The sequence below is a fragment of the Lingula anatina genome, chromosome 1, assembly GCF_051362555.1.
Source record: "Lingula anatina isolate TDL-2025a chromosome 1, LinAna3.0, whole genome shotgun sequence".
Taxonomy (NCBI): Eukaryota; Metazoa; Brachiopoda; class Lingulata; order Lingulida; family Lingulidae; genus Lingula; species Lingula anatina.
Window position 1 is genome coordinate 12,714,856 of NC_141767.1, and position 18,884 is coordinate 12,733,739.

General features: G+C 34.9%; 1 protein-coding gene across 6 annotated transcripts in view; it reads left to right on the forward strand.

Moving 5' to 3' along the window:
• LOC106170586 (neuron navigator 2) overlaps positions 1-18,884 on the forward strand; it is a 167,818-nt gene that overhangs the window by 27,171 nt on the left and 121,763 nt on the right. The window contains exon 1 of one of the 6 annotated variants that reach the window (XM_013550499.2): positions 5,806-5,971. The exons of 2 other annotated variants lie outside the window; for them this stretch is intronic. In XM_013550499.2, coding sequence (XP_013405953.2) covers positions 5,954-5,971 — 18 coding nt within the window. In that variant the 5' untranslated portion in view covers positions 5,806-5,953. Of the gene's footprint in view, positions 1-5,805; positions 5,972-12,055; positions 12,215-18,566; positions 18,763-18,884 lie in introns of those variants that run through there. 3 more of the 6 variants (XM_013550501.2, XM_013550493.2, XM_013550497.2) reach the window with 3 other exon arrangements.

Sequence of the window (18,884 nt, forward strand, 5' to 3'; positions counted from 1 at the left end):
GAAAAGGGATTGGTTAGAGAGGTTGTTTTAATTAATCACCTGACAAATGCGTGTGCCGAGTATTTCACAGTGTGTGGGCAATTTCTTAATCAAGATGGAGTATTAAGGCTAGAGCTGCTGTTTTAATCATGAATGAAATGACTCTGTGCTTTATATTTAGAGGTTTTTAATTAAGGCTGAACTTTTCCCCCTTGGTTCATGGTGGTTTTCTGTATTTTGGTTACTTGCAGCTTAAGTTTCTGCCCAAAGGATTCAAACCCGTTTTATGGGCTTTCTGAAAAGTATTTTTTGTCAATTTTTTTCACTAATTATGGTTACATGGAAAATGTTTAAGTGATATATATTAGGTGAAGTTCTGTCCTTTTTTGTCTTGAATGAATGAGAAAGCTTATTATGAAAACAGATGGTTCTTGAACTACTCTTTCATTAGATATCTTTGATTTTCTCTAAAAACATCTTGGCAGCATTGTATATTATCTGAGCATGGCTTGGAAGATATGCTTTATAGTGATGGCAGGTTGCAGCAGCATTCTGAACATGTGGCCCTCATTTCTAGAAGAGGTGGGGGAGGGAAGGAAAAGACTAATTTAGGACTTATAGTAAAGTGAGGAGTGTGCAAGTGTGTGTGTGTGTGTGTGTGTGTCACAGATTTGCACAGTATTGAAATTTAAGGAAGTTACTCAAGGGTGCTTGGTGGAAAACAAGTGATGCCTAAATATAGATTCATTGAGAATTTCTTAAGAGAGGTAAAGAGTGGTAAATGATTTAGGATCAGCTGATTTGTATTATATCTGTATAATTTATTGGATATGGGCACCTCATTTGTATTCTTGTAATTATTTGCCAACATTAATCATTCATTTACTTTGCCAATTTTTCCAAAATGGGGCTTCTACTATGCTGTGATAAGTGTATTAAGAATCAATACCCCCTTTTGTATTTCGGTGCTACTTTTCTTAGTTGAGCACACAAACACAAAGGGAAATCATTGGCTTTTTATGCTAGGCTGTAGTTGTATTCCGGTGCCTAAAGCTAAGAAAACTTTCTCTTTGTGCTCCAAGAGTAACTAAACCTCAAAGTCAAAGAAATGGACATGATGAATTGCTTCTTATTTACTTTCACCTATAAGCAATTGAAATAGATATTGAAAATGAAGTAATCAGTCACTTATTTGCTGTCCAAATTTTTACAATTTAAAAACTTTTACTTTGGATTGATTTTGAAAAACTAATACCTTTTATACATAGTTCAGTATTTCTAGTCAGACATTAGCCTTATAGTTCATTATATTCAAATTTAAGTGTTAAAATTATATGGAGAGTATAATTCAGTTACACCCTGTCCATCATATTACTGACTGGTGTAATCTCATTGTTATGACTGCTCTAGGGCACTGATTGTCAGCAAGTTTCTATAAACCCACTGCTTTTGTGTGTGTGTGTGTCCATTTTAATGAAGCAAGAAAAACAGTGGTTACTTTTATTAATAATATGGGAGTAAAAAAAGTAAGGATGGTATTGTACTATTTTGAGCCATGAACAGTTTGTCCATCAACATGTGTGTTGATCAGTAATGTCTCAGGTGTAGGAATGTTTGAGCTACTTAAACTGATAAGATTTTTGTTAACCTAATGGTTCAGATTGTTCATATAGCTTAGACATGATAATTTCATTGTTAGTATGGAAAGGTATTTATCAAGCTTGATATGTTTATAAGACTTTCCCTGACAGACGTTATTGGGGTTTAAGGTTTATAACCCTATGTAACATAGCCTTATTATGTTTTATAGTTGGGGTTGAATGGGGGTTAAAAGCTAATCTCTAAACATTCTTTAAGTAGTAAAAACAAATTGGAACCTTTTACCTTACGGCTTATGCTTACAAAAACCTACTCTTGGCTCAGGCAGAATGGTGTCAGAGTGTGTGTGTGTATGTGTGTACACTATGGAAAATGTGGAGTACTATATCAGTTACACCTGTTGTGTCCCTCCCCTAGTGGGTTACATAACAATACACAGACACTCATTACACTGGTCATTAGAGTCCTATTAAAGAAATGGATATGTTTGGCCTTAGATCAGCTTGATAAGAAAAGATAGATCAAGAAAGGAAGACTGTACCAGCATGTGAATGGAGGCTTACTGTCATGTGATTGTGCCTGAAAAGTACTTGGAAAACACTTATTGTGAGAATCTAATCATATGTGCACACTACTTAATATTAGCTGTATAGTAGCAATATGTGCAAACACAAAAGTTGTAAGTTTACTTTGAGATTGACAAAAAAAGGCAAACTTTTCTGTATATATGTAAAACATACCAAGGCAAATATGTTTGGAATGAATCATTTTATATAAGGTGGGAATATTCTGATAAACATTAATTATAGCCATGTAGTACATATTTATAGTTGATCTTATTTTGACATGAACAAAGTCATAGATTGGCCTCCTATTTTCCAAGTTTCATCATTTTAGCCACCAGGGAGGTATTGCTCTAGTAATTTAATGCTTAATTAGAGACCTGATTTGATTAAACACATTTTCTCTGGACTGTGCTTGCTCTATGTCCTGCACAACTCAATTACTGTTTCAGTGTTTGCAGCAGATTCTCACATTTTTTCTTTGATTAATTAATTAATTAATCAAACAGACTGGTGTTCATGTTGAAAGGTATTAATTGAGTTACCATAGAACTTCATTTTGGTATCTTAGCACTAGGAAATACATATGTCATGTGTAATTTTATTATTTAGACATTTGGCAAGTGCATATATGGAAATATTGTGAGTAGTCTGAGTAAAGTACTCATTACACTCTTACTGAACCTTATTGGATTGGTCTGTTCCTAAAATGAATTATTGTAGCATAACCTGGACCACTTCTCAGTAAAATGTATCTTGAAAGTTACATGAGGAATGCTGGTTAAAAGTCATGTTTTTGTTGTTTGTCAGTGGCAGCATTATAAAAAAGATGGCACAGGATGATGTGCACAACAAAAGCAGTATTTTTAATCAAGAAGATGTAGCTACACATGGCGTCTTGACATAGTTGCAGTTGTTTTTATAACCTTTGTTCATGTTGTCAACTTTAATTTCTATTCAGAAAACCTAAAGGAGCAAGTGTTTATTGTAACAATGTGATGCAAGGCTAAGAACATGCTTGAACAGGAATTTCATGAAGGACATTTGGTAGATACTGTTTCAACTCTGTTTTTAAAGAGCTATTTCCTGGGGTGAGATTGAAAAAAACAAAACTTTTTGTTAGGCATTGCACTGGCTTTCCTTAGGCGTTCCTCTCTCTCTCTCTTTCTTACACACACACACACACACACACACACACACACACACACACACACACACACACACATGCACAGATACATGTACACACACTTAGACCCACAACAAAGAGAGGTTTTCCAGACTGTCTTAAAAAGCACCTGATCGTCATTACATGCCAGACAATACATTGGCAAACAGAAATTGATTACTGAATGGTTGTCATTGACCCTGCTAGGGCCAAACCACCCTTGGTACTGATACTCATATCTTCACTAGATTTCACAACAAAAGGACTAATAAAAACAACAAATAAAATGACTTTGCCGTATATCAAAGTCAGTAGCAATTAAAACAGCTTCTTTTGTGGTTTGATGAACTGTTAAGAATGTCTTCGTCTGATGGTGTTTGATAGATGATGTTTTCTTTGTAGTTTTTCTTTTGTGGGGAAGCTCATTTGTTTAACATTCAAAGAGGTTTTTTGAGTTAAAAACTGAGGAGACAAATGCCTGTGGTATGATGATAAATGTGCCAACTTGCACAATGGGTCTCCTTTTTGTCATCTGCTAAAGATGTTTTTTTCTCGACTGCCTCGTTCATTCTTTCTCTTCCCATAACTGTGATTTATACCAAGTGTGGCAGAGAACTGTCTGCAGAAACTAACCATGAAATTAAAAATGTTTGGAGTTGGCCATGTTAAAACATGATAGGGATCTTTGTAATTGATTTTCCTTGTTAAGTTTTTACCATTATCTGTGCCTGTAGACACTTTACTCTTAAGTGGAATGGGATTCCTTTGATAGGTGAAGATTGGTATAAGTAGTTAATTAACATGTCAGTGGCTGATAACTCTAGTTTTGATTTGAAAGTAAAAGAAATTTTAATAGCACTAACTTTAGTGATGACTTTCATGGTTATTGTAAAATAATGGTTGCAGGTATATAGTAGGCCATACTCCAGAAATCTGGGAATTTTTGCACATAATTTAAAATAATGGACTTGGACAACAAGAATATCTTTATTTGGGCCCCAGATTTGATTAAAACTCTGATTGTTTTTTACAACCCAATTTATTTGTTTCAGATAATATGATAAATGTACAAACATTAATTTACTGTTTCAGCTAGTGCAATCATTGTTACACCGCCAACTGTGCAGTGTTCAACATTTAAGATGGAAGATTATGCTTAGCTCAGATTCATCTTGGTTGTTAAATTTGTAAAAGTTAGTAAAAAAATATCTTCCAAATTTGTGTTAGTATAAATATCTCCATTTTTATTGGACTTTCCAACACATCCACTTGACACAACCACAACAACTTTGGAGCTGATGAAAATGGTAATCTGTCAAAGTCCATATTGTGGAGGATTTTTTCCTTTGGGCCCCTCAATGATATTGAGGGCATCTATTGATTTTTCACAGACACTAATGCTGTAATGGCCTCTGTGGCTCTAGAGGCTAATTAGATGCTGCCCAGAGTTTCCAGGGACATTCAATTCAGGTCAATAGAATGGAAAGCCCCATAATTCATGATCCTCAACAGGGAAGGACCTGATTGAGAGTGTGTCTTGGATATTCCCATGTATGCAGGGATAGACAGTTATCATTTGTTAGCCTAGCCTGATTAATAACTGAAATTGGCACCGTTAGCCTTATAAATTAGCTAGTCAGTTGGGCTAATAGGTGCAAAAGTAACAAATCAGGTGTAAAATGCTGTTTAGTGATAGGTCAGCTTGCTTGCAAATTTGTTATCTTTATCAAAATATTAATTTGCATAAAGTATCTGTGTATGTGTGTGCATGCGTGCTAGGTTATATTTCGATTCATAATATTATTCAATATGGAGGTAAAGGTGATATGGATAGTACAGATTTCATTCCATGCAAAATATCACTCATCTGAAGACACCCCTTATCTTGGATTGAAACATGGAACTAGTGTTTATGAAAATAAAACATGTTTAACTACAATGTTTTTATTCATTTGGCATGTATTTCCCCCAATAAGTTATGCCCCCCCCCCCCCCCCCCCCAGACCATTGTTTGGAAGATACATAGAACATTATAAACTAGAAAAAGGAAAAAAGGAATGTATTTACTTGTGAAACTCACTTTGTTTTTGCTTTGGCAGTTAATTGTATAACATACAAATCAATTAGACTTTCTAGAACAATAACACAATCTGGTGCCAGTGGGACAGAAACACTTCCTTTATCCTCTGGAAATTTAATTGAATTTTATTATAGAAAGATAAGAAAAAAAGACAAATTGTCTAGAGTAACACTTTGGAAATACAATAGTCTCTTTTAAATGGATCAGCCTTAAAAAGGTGTTTTTAATCCAAACTGAATATCAGTTAGTCATGGATGGATCAGCTATAACAAGCCCACTTCCCAGAACTAGACTTCTGCCAAGTCAAATACAACACTCCTACTAAACACAGCTCCATGCTACATATTAGGTTCTTGCTAGATCTAGCAGATTTCTTCATTACTCACAATAGATAGTGTCAGTGGACCATTTTATCTTGGGGTCTGGCAATCAGTCTGTTGCTCTGTGGGTGAAGAGATCATCTGTTCTATAAAGATAGCCTTGTTGTTGTTCTTTATATTTTATACTGTTATAATCACTGGAGCTGTGGTGGTGTTCTGGAGTGGTGTGTCTTGCCACCTCTTGTCTATGTCGCTGAATATAAGGGTAAGTTTACATTAGTTTTTTTCTTTTAGAATGTTGTCAAGTTTTTGGTCTTTTTTGCTGTAAAGGGCTTGAATTGTCTTTTATCATACAAGGTTGCCAATTTTTCACATCAAGTCAGTCTATATTTTTATAGTATTAAATCCCATGTTTCAGTTGTAATTCTGTTCATAGCATGTTAAACAATAGATCTATGCAGTCGGCCATCCTAATCACATGTAGCCTAGAGGGCAATTAAGGCAAGATAAAATGAAATGTGAAGAAATAATAAAAGGCTATTTCATGGTTATAGAAAAAGGCATGACAGCTAGAAATCAAAAGTGAAAAAAACAACAACAATAAACCTCTTCATGTGCTTCTTTATATCCCAGCATGGGTTTTCTTAATTTGGTTTCATTTGAAATTGAAATTACTATACTGCTATATGCCTGAAAACAAACTTTGTCTTAGTGACCAAGTTAGGAAAAGGAGTACATGTCTACTGGAGAACATACATTTGAGTATTTAGATATTAAATTTGGATTGTTTTGTGTCAGTGAAAAATATTGGAGAAAACTCCAGCAGACATGTTTGACGCAAATGAAAAATATTAGTTAAACCCTCAGTCCTGTCATACCTTGTCGTCATTTATGAAAGTTGTTAAATTTGTCATTGTTTGGTGAAAGCAAAAGTGAACCTAAAGATCACGAGCAGATGTACACTGTCATTTTTGCTGACAAATTTTTGTTATGAAGTGTCCCCTGAGGTAGAGACTGTGGTGGTATATACATTGTTTACAATACATGGATTATGTTGGTGAGAGGCACATATTTACATTTGATTATTATTTTTGAAAGAAATCAGCCCTTTTTTGTGGGAAATGGTCTGAAAAAGTATAGTACCACTTGTTAATTTTCAAAGAATTTCATCATAGCTTAAAAGCACCTTAATTTGCATTTTCTTACAAAAAGTTATTGAAGTTGTGGTTTTCTGAAATTAAGCATGAAGGTCTCCCAAATAAAATCAGCATGTACACAGTCATAACATAACAGTGCATGCCTATCAAACATTTTATAGCTACTCATTATAGCCATTTATCCATCACAAATGAAATTACACTGCATGTGAAGGTGTCAAGTACCTCCTTCAAGTGAGCCACCATAAATGTCACTGCTGTATTGTAAACATTATAAATGGTTTTAGCAGCTGGCAAATTATAACACAATGAAGAAAAAATCTTTAAAAAAAACAACAGATTTTACATATACGTGTATGTAATTCAGTTGGATATTTGGTGGCTGATGGAATCGTGTGATACATGTTATGCCAAAGATTTTGCTACATGTGTATTAATGAACATGGTTATTATTTGGTAAATGCAATGCGTCTTCTAATGTTCATGGTCATGCATTAAATACGAAGACAATATTTGACAGTTATTTGTACATGATTACCCAAGCATGGATCTTTTAGGACATTGAAGTCATCCTATGAAATATACAATAGCTTAGGAATACTATTGACTTATTCCTCAGTGTACTAATTCTTCCTCTAAAGGACAATAGGAAAACCACGTGTCCTTGTGCATTATACATATAGTACAGGTTTTCTGTGTACTATATACATTTTAAATGTCCCACAATTATTTTTGTCTAAATATCTTGTAAAGCTATATGTCCTTCCTAATTCAAACCTTAAAATAATACATTTACCCTCAAATGAAAGTACCTGACGTCATCCTTATGAAATTTCAGGAAAACTATGACAGTGTCAATGTCTGGTCAGACATTGAGAACTAAATTATCCAATTAAAAATGGCATAAAACATCAAATCTAAGTTCAAGGATGGATCAAGCAATGATTCTTTAGTATGATAAAATTAGATTTAGCATAAAAATCCCAAATAGAATACCTTTAAGGTCTGTTTCGACAGACTTCTAGGATAGACCAGACATGGGACTGTCTTGCATCATTATTGGATCACATAATGCCCCCCCCCCCCCCCCGCCCCTGCTGCTTCTGCTACACCACAGACACCTAACTGGTGGTTAATCAATCTTATTTTTCTGATGACGGATGTTAGTTTAGTTTGATCTCAGCTCTAAAGTGGTCCCAATCTCAAAAGGCATTTGGAATATGGAGAAGTTGGATTCTTGGCAGGCAGACATGTGACCGTTATGACCTGTTGAATAGTGTTTTGATAGATTTTCTAAGAAAACATGAAAAGTATATCAAATATGCTTTCATGATGTAACCAGCTGCAACATAAACTGTGCCTTATGCCATTATGGCGTCATATGGTGTAATTGAGCAATGCTGCTGGCTTTTTCCCACAGGATGAAAATAAACTTCAAAACATCTTGCTGATAAAGATGATATTCTCTCAGAAACAACCAATCATAATATGTGGCAATGTTTGGTTCGTAGCTGCTCTAGAACTCATGCAAATTTCACTTGTTAAAAGCATACTTCAACCCTGTGATTACTTGAGCATGTAAAAATCAAATGGCTTTTGTAGGGAAACAAGTGCCTGTAATGTTTTTGAAATCTTTTAGAATTGCTTTGAGAGTGGTAAAATAAGGAGGTTGCCCTAACCCTTGACTTTTTCTGACCTTGTCTGTCTGCACTAGCCTCTAGCCAAAGTAATTTGTTTGTCAAGCAGAGGAATCTACAGAGAGGGGCTTCTCTTCCTGATCTCATTGATTGCTGTAGGTGTGTCTGTTACTATGGTGAATTTTATTGTAGTACAGTACAAGATGAGTCTTATGTGGATTGAAATAATTCAGTAGTAGAAATGTAGAATATTTATTTTATTGCTAGATTTATTGCTTTTATTAAAAGACATTTGTTATTTAAGAAAAAACACTAAGAGTATTCTTTTATTGTAGAATGGAGAATGCAGTGATAATTTCATCTCAGATAGCATTGTTCAACTCTGTCATGGGATTCTACCATTTTGTTGTGAGGCCAACCTATATATTTCTGAAAAACTTTATTTATTTGGTGCATGAGGTTTTGTTTACTGTGAAAACCAGTTTTGCAAGAGATTGATAAAATATTCTAAAAGCAGCTAGTTTGATATTGCACCACATTATTAATGAAACAGCTTTGCAGTGGAACTTAAGATTGGATTTTGTGAACTAGCATTTGTTTTATATTTTATATAGCATTAACCTTCCAACAGGTGAAGAAATACTTCTCAAAGTGATCATTCACTTGGGAATCCTTTTTCTGTTCAGATAATGGTAAATGCTAATCAGAATCCCTTTAAAACATAAACTGTGATTATAATTGGCTGCCTGACGGCTGCTTTGATCAAATCTGTTAATCTTAGATTAAAGATATCAGTTGCTAAGCGCTGCACTTGTAGTTTGTAGCAGAATATCTTGAGGGCCATTCATGTTGTTTTTTGTCCTTGTTTCTTTCAAAATGGCCTATGTTCACAAAAATGAATTTGAAAACCCAATTAAAAAGTGAATTTTAACACAAAGTGAAAGTGCGGGAAATGCTTGTAATAGTTCAATCAACCTAAGCCAAATGAAGAAAAAAGTGATTTTAGAATGTAGGGAATCTCTGAGTTTGAATCTTGATGTAGTGCAGGTCAGTAAGTACTTGAATATCGTAAAAAAAAACTTCGCTAATTTAATTTTTTCGTGCTCAAAATATGTGTACAGTCCATTTAAGATTGCATGTATTGTAACACATTGAACTACAGCAGCTACAATATAGCTAATATCTTCTATCTTCAATGTGCACATAGTCATATCCTTCCTCTCAGCTTCTCCCTTGACGATAGATGATTGCTGTTTAAGGGAACAGATCAAAAAGGTAAAGTAGCTGTTGAAAATTATTTGCATGATGATCCTTGATTTTTTCATAGTATTATTAATTTCATTTTTACCATTTATTTATTTTTCATTATTTTATTTTTTAAATTGATTTTCATTTTGTTTTCCAAATATCTAGTTACTGGCTTATTTTGATATTTGAGACATTCGTCAAATAGGCTACATAAGGATATCCTAAATAGCTGAGGCTGAAAAAGAAAGATTGAAAATAAAGTGCAATTTAAAGTGACATTAAATTAAAATATTACGTTGCTGCTTAGTATAGTTTTCATAATTAAAGAGATAATAGCATTACTCTGTCAAGCAGCCTAACACAAAACAGGTAAAAGTAAGTCACTTGGTGATAGAGTATTTAGAACTGACAAGACCACTACTTACTGAGACATTTGCTTGAAGTAATAATCCATTTTGGATAAGTTCCCCTAGGCAGGAAAGAAGTGCTGCTTGTACTGCAGGTTGATCGAATTAAGATTTTTCAGCTGATTCACTCAGTTTCATATTGCTGTTACTATGATGTTCAAGGCTTCGTGAAGATACAAAGATGGAAAGATGAATAGTTGTAATGAAAAGTCAAAAGGGAACAATATCTAGTTTGTGTAAGATTCCCTATAACATAAGTTACTGCGAACAGTATTTCCGATAAAAGGGTGGCACGCACTTGGTCAGTATATCAAGGCATTTTTGTGCCCATTTTAATTAAAATGCAATGACTTGATGTGCTATGTGGGTTGCAAAGCTGACCAGGCTGGTCAAGTTCATAGTTGATTGGTGTTGGATATGGAGTATTACTGACCAAGTATTACAAGCCTGAAGAATATGCCATGGTTACAGAGACATGATCAGCTCTTTTGTTGGATCAGCGCTAATTGAAAAAAAAAAACGGGACAAAATTATGAGAAGGATAATGTGGTGTTTATTGTCAGGTGTGAAATTGATGGATTCATAAGATGGGATTTGCGTATTTGCATAGAAACTAAATTGATTACCAAGGGCAGACGTTTGCTGTAATAATTTACTCTTAAGAGATCCCCCGTGATTGGTTGTGGGAAGACGGAGTAAAGCATATCTCTAGGTGTGCAGGACATGAATCACGAGAACTTCCATCAGGATGTTTTTGTATACGTGCCTAGTACTGTAGCATCATATATAGCTCTTCTCTGTGTAATCCTAGTTTCAGAATAGATTTTCTGAGGGCGTATATCATAGCTAAGAGTGGCTTCGTGACAGTGAAGTGAAATTGCATAGTGCTGTTGTCTGTGAGAGGAGTCGTGGGTTCCATTAAAAAAGACCATTTGATTTGCATATTTCAAGAGCTACAGACGAGGAGCATATTTATCTGTGGCCTGACAGCCTTAATTCCATGGATCAGTGTTCAATATTATCAGGAATATGATATTGATAACTATCAAAGGATAAATGCATCATGAAGAGGAAATCATCCTGCAGTGTCCTAGGAAACATATTAAAATTATTCATTTTCCTTTTTTTTTTAACTTTTTGAAATGAAAAGATGAACCTCCAGTTGTCTGCAGACAGCAAATTATACTGGAAAGCTGTGATTTTTTCATTCTTTTCTTTGAAGCTTAATTGAAAAAACTGATGCCACTGGTTTACCTGACACTGTTAGTTCTGGTGAAAGACGACCAATTCTCCTGAGATTCAATTTATTACCTTAATCCCATTAAGTAATGCTTATGACTACAGAATAATTTCATTGAGGAATTAAGAAGAGAACTCCCAGAGGGATGACAGTTATTGCTTTTAAAACAACATCGAATTTGTTATTTTTTTTCTTTTTTGGCAAGAGATAAACCTTTGTTCCATCGATTTTACATTGAGAGGAGAAGACTGAAATACTTAATGGCATTTTAAAAGCTTTCTGTAATCTGACATCAGTTTCCTGTGGCAGTGCCATAACATGACTGACTTTCTGTGGGACATTGTTTTTTTTTCTGTGGATTGAACTGTTTCTGATCTGTGTATCACTTTGTCTTTGACATTAAGACACTATTTGATCCAAAGAAAGTGGAATTGAGGATAATTCTTAACAGTGAGTACACAAAAGAGTCTAGTTTTCAGAGTTTTCTCTGTCCAGTATGATGTTGCAGGTTTCCAAGATAGGCATACATCACCACTGAATCACTGAGATGTCTGGCAGAGATCACACTAAGTACCTAGCTGAGTAGGAAGCGAACTGTGCAAATTGGGGAAATGCACCCCTGTTAATCAAGACCATCACTGTGAACACAGTATGTTGATTATTTTATCATCATCACACCCCAGAACATACCTAGTATATGTACAGGGCTAGTACACTGGTCAATATTTGATGACCATGTCAGAAAGGAACATGGCAAGAAAAGTCCAAGTGACTGTTGGCAAGCAGACAAAGACAGGGGAGACTGCTAAGACTGTGCAGGTAGGGAGAGAAATAGAGGTGTCGTCAGGGAGAGAAAAGGGCATCGATTTAGTTAAATTGTATTGGCAATATATTAGTATGCTGTAGTTAGTGTGAAAAGGGGAGTGGCTGATCAATTCTCTTGAGGTGAGGGTGATACAGGTGGTAAAAGGTGGGGTGGAGCAGGGGAGGGGTCTGAAGCACTTTGGATTAAAGACTTTGTCAAAATGTCTTTTAAGGTATATAGTGCAGTAGTAGCAAAAAGATTGTCTACTGCACTTAGGTAATCATGTATGCTTTAAGACTATTGTCATACAGAAAATAGTCTGTCTAGACAAAAGGTAATGCAAATTGCTCTTATCAGCTTTTGGTGTTCAGTTTTCATCATATTCATTAATTGGAGTTTGACATTATTTTTTAAACAGGGATATTTGTTTTATGGACAACTTGTTTTCCTTATACACTGCAAGTTGTTTTATTGTGTGATAGTCTTTTATGGTTAAGCACTTACCAGTGCAGCAACAAACGCAATGGAAGAGACAAAAAGGGCCTTACAGTGCCCCAGATGTTTTTGAAAATGTCACTTTGCCTGGGTGATATTGTGTGTCACCTTTTCTGACAATTGACAACATAATCACTCCCTTGCCAACCTATAAATGACACTTAGAAAGGACATGTTACCAAAATTTTGTCATTCAGGACAATGGTATAGTTGTGATTTGAAACTGGTAAAAGACCTCCCACTTCTCTTAGGTGGAGAAGTTAGATTTATTATTGTTATTTGTCATGGTTTTGCACATGCAGCTGCCCATAGCTTTTTGCTTGTGTAGTCTTCACCTTCTGACTCTGTTAAATATGTCCTTATTTTCAACATGTTTATTACAGTAGAAAGAATGGATTCCTTTCAATTGTTGACATAGAATCACTACTTCTTACTTTTCATTCCTTATCTTTTCAGTAAATGCTTTTTGACACAAGGTTCATATTAGAACTAATGAAATGAAAGTTATAAAAATGTATGGTGGTAAAATATGAAAGTACAAAACATCAGGACTAGTGTGAGAATTGACTTTCAAAGACATTTTTATCAGAGCTTGCTGACTTTATTGAACCTAAAGATGTATGTCACTTCCTAATTTTCTGCACAGCTGATCTTCCTTTCAACTGACAATACTTCACTTGGACTAATTTCATGCCTGTCATCTGTTCCACTTCGCTTCTTATGGTTTTACACCTTACAGAGAGATGTTTTTTTTAAATCATATTTGCCTTTGCTTCACACTGTGTAAAAAAATTCCCCTACATTGTTCCATATGCATCCTCAGAACTTTTTGTTATTTTGAAGAAGCTGAAAAACAAAAGGTTTGTATTTGACATATAGTATTCACCTGTCTGTTTTATGCCCTTTCCTTTCTCCTCCCCTTGTTTATTTATGCAAGTTTGTCCTTACCAGGTCTTGTCACATCAAACACATTAAGGATCATTAAAAAAGTCATTGTCAGTAAGTTTGCTAGCCTACTTAATCGAATGAATTCACTTTAAGTTGACTACCTGACTTTAAGAAGATATATGGCAAGTTTTTTTTTAATCTGCTGCAACTGTATGCAGATTAAATGTCTCTTTGGTGTACTTCTAGTAGTTCTAGTTTACTTTTGTTGATATGATTATTTCAATGTTGTCATGGGCTTGGCAGATGGATTAACTAGAAGTGCGTATTTAATCCTTTAAAAATGTAAATTTAAACACATCATGTGTAGATGACTGAAATCAGCATTGTTATATATATCCAGACACCCAAACCTTCTTTAATAACACTATCAGGTTCCTGTTGGGGTAGATCTTTTAAAGTGTGGAAAGAGCGAAGTTGTTGATGGAGTTAACACTGTTAAGGTGACAGGTGGACTGATCAGTATGTCCAGTTTCATTAGAAAACTAATAAGTGGACAAGAGTAGACCAGGCTAGAAGTGGTGCACCAAAAGTTTCAAGTTAAAAGCTAGGTTGACATTGAGAAGAGAGCTGCACCATTACGACCAGGTGATGAATACACCATGATGAACACTGAGGTTGGTTGACCACATCTTTCCTAAAAATACTTTTCTAGGAGAGTTTACATCATGAGAAAAAAGGAGAAAAAAACACTGCAAGTAAATTTCAGCGAACTTCAAGAATTTTCCTCTTGAACAGAAAATTTCTGAAATTCACTGGGACAGAGTATCTGAGTGGAAAATACCCCAAAATATTTGGGGTAACCAAATCCTTAATGAAATTTACCTTTGGAAATAGATACTAAATGGAGGTAGGTAAGGGGAAGGGATCAATGTATTTGTGCATTGTTCATAATTTTCAATCTGTTTCTGATTCATGATATTTATTCTTTTGTTCATGTCCACATATGGAGAATTAGATGGTTTTGATTGCTGTAAAAAGGAAAATTGTTAAACTTTCCAACGCAATTACGTGAGAAATGGGCCAACTAGGACCGACCTATTTTTTAAGCACAAGCCTTTAGTAGAGCTGCTAGATGCATTGGTAAATGGTTTACCTTAAACAACTTTTCAAGGCCAAGGAGATTGTCTTATATATACATGTATTAGGTCTGAAATTCAGTCAGTAGTAATTCTAGTTTTTACTGAAAAATATTGCTTCTAACTTTTTCACTTGAATATGAAACATATATTGCAAAATCCTTTATTCTCTCTGTTTGCTTACTTCCTATGTATAAGTGTTATATGCTGAACAACCTGGATATTTCCATAATTTCCTGTAGAAGGTAGCTTTGATGCTCCAGACAGAGCAATTAAGTGGAAAATGACGGCAATGCAATTACACAATCCATCTGTTAGTGCATAATGGAGATCTCCTGTAATGCATTATTGTCCTTTTGTAGTAATCAAGAGATGATGAGATTTAGGCATCATTAATTAGAAAAAAAATAGACAATGTCTATATTGGAAATAAAAACTTGAAATAGTTTGCCATAGAGGGAGCATAGTTGGTATGTTGGAAGTAAGTGTGCCATCTCTTTTGCGTTTAAATATATCTGCGCTTTGTTTAGGAGTAGCAGCTGATAAATTATTTGATGGTGTAGTAATTCATGGAATCACTTGGATTTCTGGCATATATGTAACTGTGAATGAGAGTTGATCTGCCCTGGTTATCAATGGGTCTTCTCTGGTTTGATTTGAAATTTGATTTTATGATTTAAATGGGTTTTATTTCTTTTGAAATTATATTGAATTGTTAACCCGATGCCTTATTTCTATAAGGCAACCTAGATACCTTTTGCTAAAATATTAATTCAAATCAAATTGTCAACCCTTCTATGAAAAGAAGGTAAAAGCTTTCCATCTCTGCTGGTCCACACCTGGTTTAATGTACTTGTCTCATTATTGATGGGTGGGAGGTCAGTTTAAGTGAAAATCAATGTGACCTGAAATAGTCCACCCCCACTGGTTCTGTTCACAGTTCCAGATGACCAGTGCCCTTTGTAGGTACTGATGTCCAACATGACATGGTCTGACCTTGACCAGACATGAACCATGATTACGATAAACACCTGCAGATAGGATATAGAGCAAACTTGGAAGGCATGATTAATGCTAATTGTATATTTTCTTATCCGATTAATTCTTTTTAATATGTTTATTTCCTTTTTAAAAAAGATGTCGGCTGTAAGGTCCTTTACAGTCATTTAGGTGGAAGAGAGGGATCCATGGCAGATCCAAATAAATGCAAACGCAAAGTTTGGGAGTGATTGACCACCCCCAGACTCTTAGAAATAGGAATATTTTTCAGCAAGTCATGAATATAAATGATAATAAGGGAAATTTGTATACTTTTAGTAGTTTAAAATACTTGCACTCAACAAGCAGATCAAGTTCTGTCTGAAATTTTGCATATACCTTCAACCATATGTATTGATTAGGTGTATGTCTGAGGAGAGCTAAGGTAATGTGTGTGTGTGTGTGAGAGAGAGAGAAAGGAAGAAGAAGAAGAAGAGGTTCTGTACCTACTCAAGGCATTTTGCAAACTTTATCTAAATGATTGTGACTCAGACCAGCATGACGCTGGTAACATGCTGGCTTTTACTTGTCCATATTATGCAATAAGGAAGTAGGCACATATATTATCACTAAAGCATCCAAGCTGTTGGAAATGTCAGTAGGCCCCATGGAATTATTAAATGTATATCACCCTCCAGGTGTAGTTTATGAATCAGAACTAAATGTGTGTTCAGCGCTGTTCATGTCCATAATGCACCAGAGTGGTGTACTTCTCGAAATTGTGCCTCCATTTTTGACATGCAATGTGCAATGTAGGTAATCCTAACTTGAACAGCTACTTAAAACTCGAAAGGCATACTCTCTGCATAGGAAAATGTCCAAAGCCAATTATATTCTAAGCCTGCATATTCTGCAAAGCTACATGTACTTAATTATCTTTCAAATCCAAACCTTAAAATTGATAAAAAGTACCTGATATTGATATTTCCTTATGACATATACAGGAAGGCGTGGTGGTCTAAGTGACTGGCCAGTCATTTAGAATTATATTGTATAATTAAAAGTTTTATAAAAACCCAATTACAAGGATGATTGGGAAATGATTCTCAAGTAGGAAAAATATTTTTTCAAGTAAAACTCAATTTGCAGGGGAATTTAGATAACTTAAATATTGATATCCTAAATTTACAATAAAGCAGCAGCCTCAGTTTTAAGGTCTTGTAGGCAGTATATAGATGCATGACTGTATTGGATATGTTTTTACTTTGATAATTATTGATTTTTCTTTTTTGTGTAATTGCGTGACCATAATCTTACATAGGTGTATAGAACAATCTTATCCTGGCAGAAATCAATTGGGCATGTATGTGATATGAAATTAAACATTACTCAAAAATTGAAGATAATGCTATACACCAAGTAATATATTGGCCCTTCTGGTTTGAAGCATAGTATAAAAAGGAAACTTGTAGAATGCTTTATGCCTTTAGTGTAAATGGACAATTTTGATAAGAATACTACTCTTTCTATTCAAATTAATGTGCTTTAATATTGGATGCTGGCCAGTGCACAGTGATGACATTACCTGCCCAATAACAACAAATTTAGGTTTTTTCAACTAGGCCACTTCATCTTAAATATATTATAGTTGAATGTAGCACTCCCAACTTTAAGAGGCCAGAATGTAATGGAACATAAGGGAAAGTTGAACATGCCAATGTGTTTTAATAGTTATCACAGTAAATTGTGCAGGTATCCAGTTGCTATCTTCATAGCTAGTGTAGCTCACCTGAATTATGAGGTTGCATTTAAACAGGGTTCCTTAAGGGTGATTAATGTACAACTACTGGTCTTCTTTCTTCTGAACAGTCCAAATATAGCCATGCCGCTTCACTTTTGAAAAATGATCAGATCATTTGGAGATTGCAGTTTTAATGTGATTACTTAACTGCGTTAAGGGTCATCTTGGCAAGTATGAGTAATGTACCGAATAGAAAGATAGACAAGAATTTATGTAAGATATTAAGATGGATATTGCACACATTTGAAGCATCTTTTTCATTTTGGGTTCCTACTACTGCCCAGTTTTACACACTATATGTCAGGGATTCTTAAGATGCATGTCTTAACTGCATAGAGGCCTCTTATGAAGTGCAGGGTGTATATATTCATAGATTATTTCTTTTATAAAAGATGTCAATTTCAATTAAAAAAGAACGTGGGAATGCATTGGAGAAACATGCCCTATGGGATTTTAAAAAGACAGTCTGCTCATGATCTGTATCATAATCTGTGCATTGTTTTGTGCAAGTACCTCAAGTTGTGACGTTCAAAATAATATTATGTGTCCAAGAAGCTCACCTAAAACTCACAGAGTATATTATTCCTAGTGCACAGTGTACCCAATATTTGTTTGGAATTATATTTCACACCTGGGTACTTCATGTTTGGTGGTAGATTTGATGAAAGTTAGCAAGCTCTAAGCATGGAACACTTAGCATACTCTCAGCCTTTGGGCAAAAGGCACAGGTGAGAAAATTCAACTGTCTCTTTTTGTCGCCACATGCAGTGTTGTGTGCCATTGTAGGTGTAAAGAGAATATTGCATGACACTTACTCCGCCTTATTTCTTGTATTAAAAATCATTGATGTGTGATTTGCCAAGAAAAAAAAATGCACAAAATGTTAAAACTATCAGAATGTAGGGCATCAGGTTAATATATAGTGGAAGATATATTTACTTTTCCTTATATACTGGAGTAAAAAAAGGAAAAATGTGATTGATGGGGACGCAAGAGATTCCTTTTTTTCCCCACTGCATTGAGTTGTTGAGAGTCTCAAGATGTCTCTAGTCTGACTTTATTAGACAGTCTGTAATGAGAAGGGTCCAGCTAATCTTATAGGCACAATTGCATGTTTTTCATTGCCACATTCTTTGAGATGTGCAGATATCTTTGTGGCAAGTTCATGTTATGCTAGGATTTTCTGCAGGTTATGTTGCATTCTGTTAAGAGGTTTGGGTGAAGCAGCAGTTGCAGCTGTATGGTGGAGATGAGCAAACTACAGGTAAGACAGCTAATGATCCTGAAGTTGAAATAGAGTAATAGAACTCTTACTTCACTCTGAATTTAAAACTGTTTAGTAATTACCAACTTACACTTCAATTAGGATGAAAGAGCAGGCTTTTA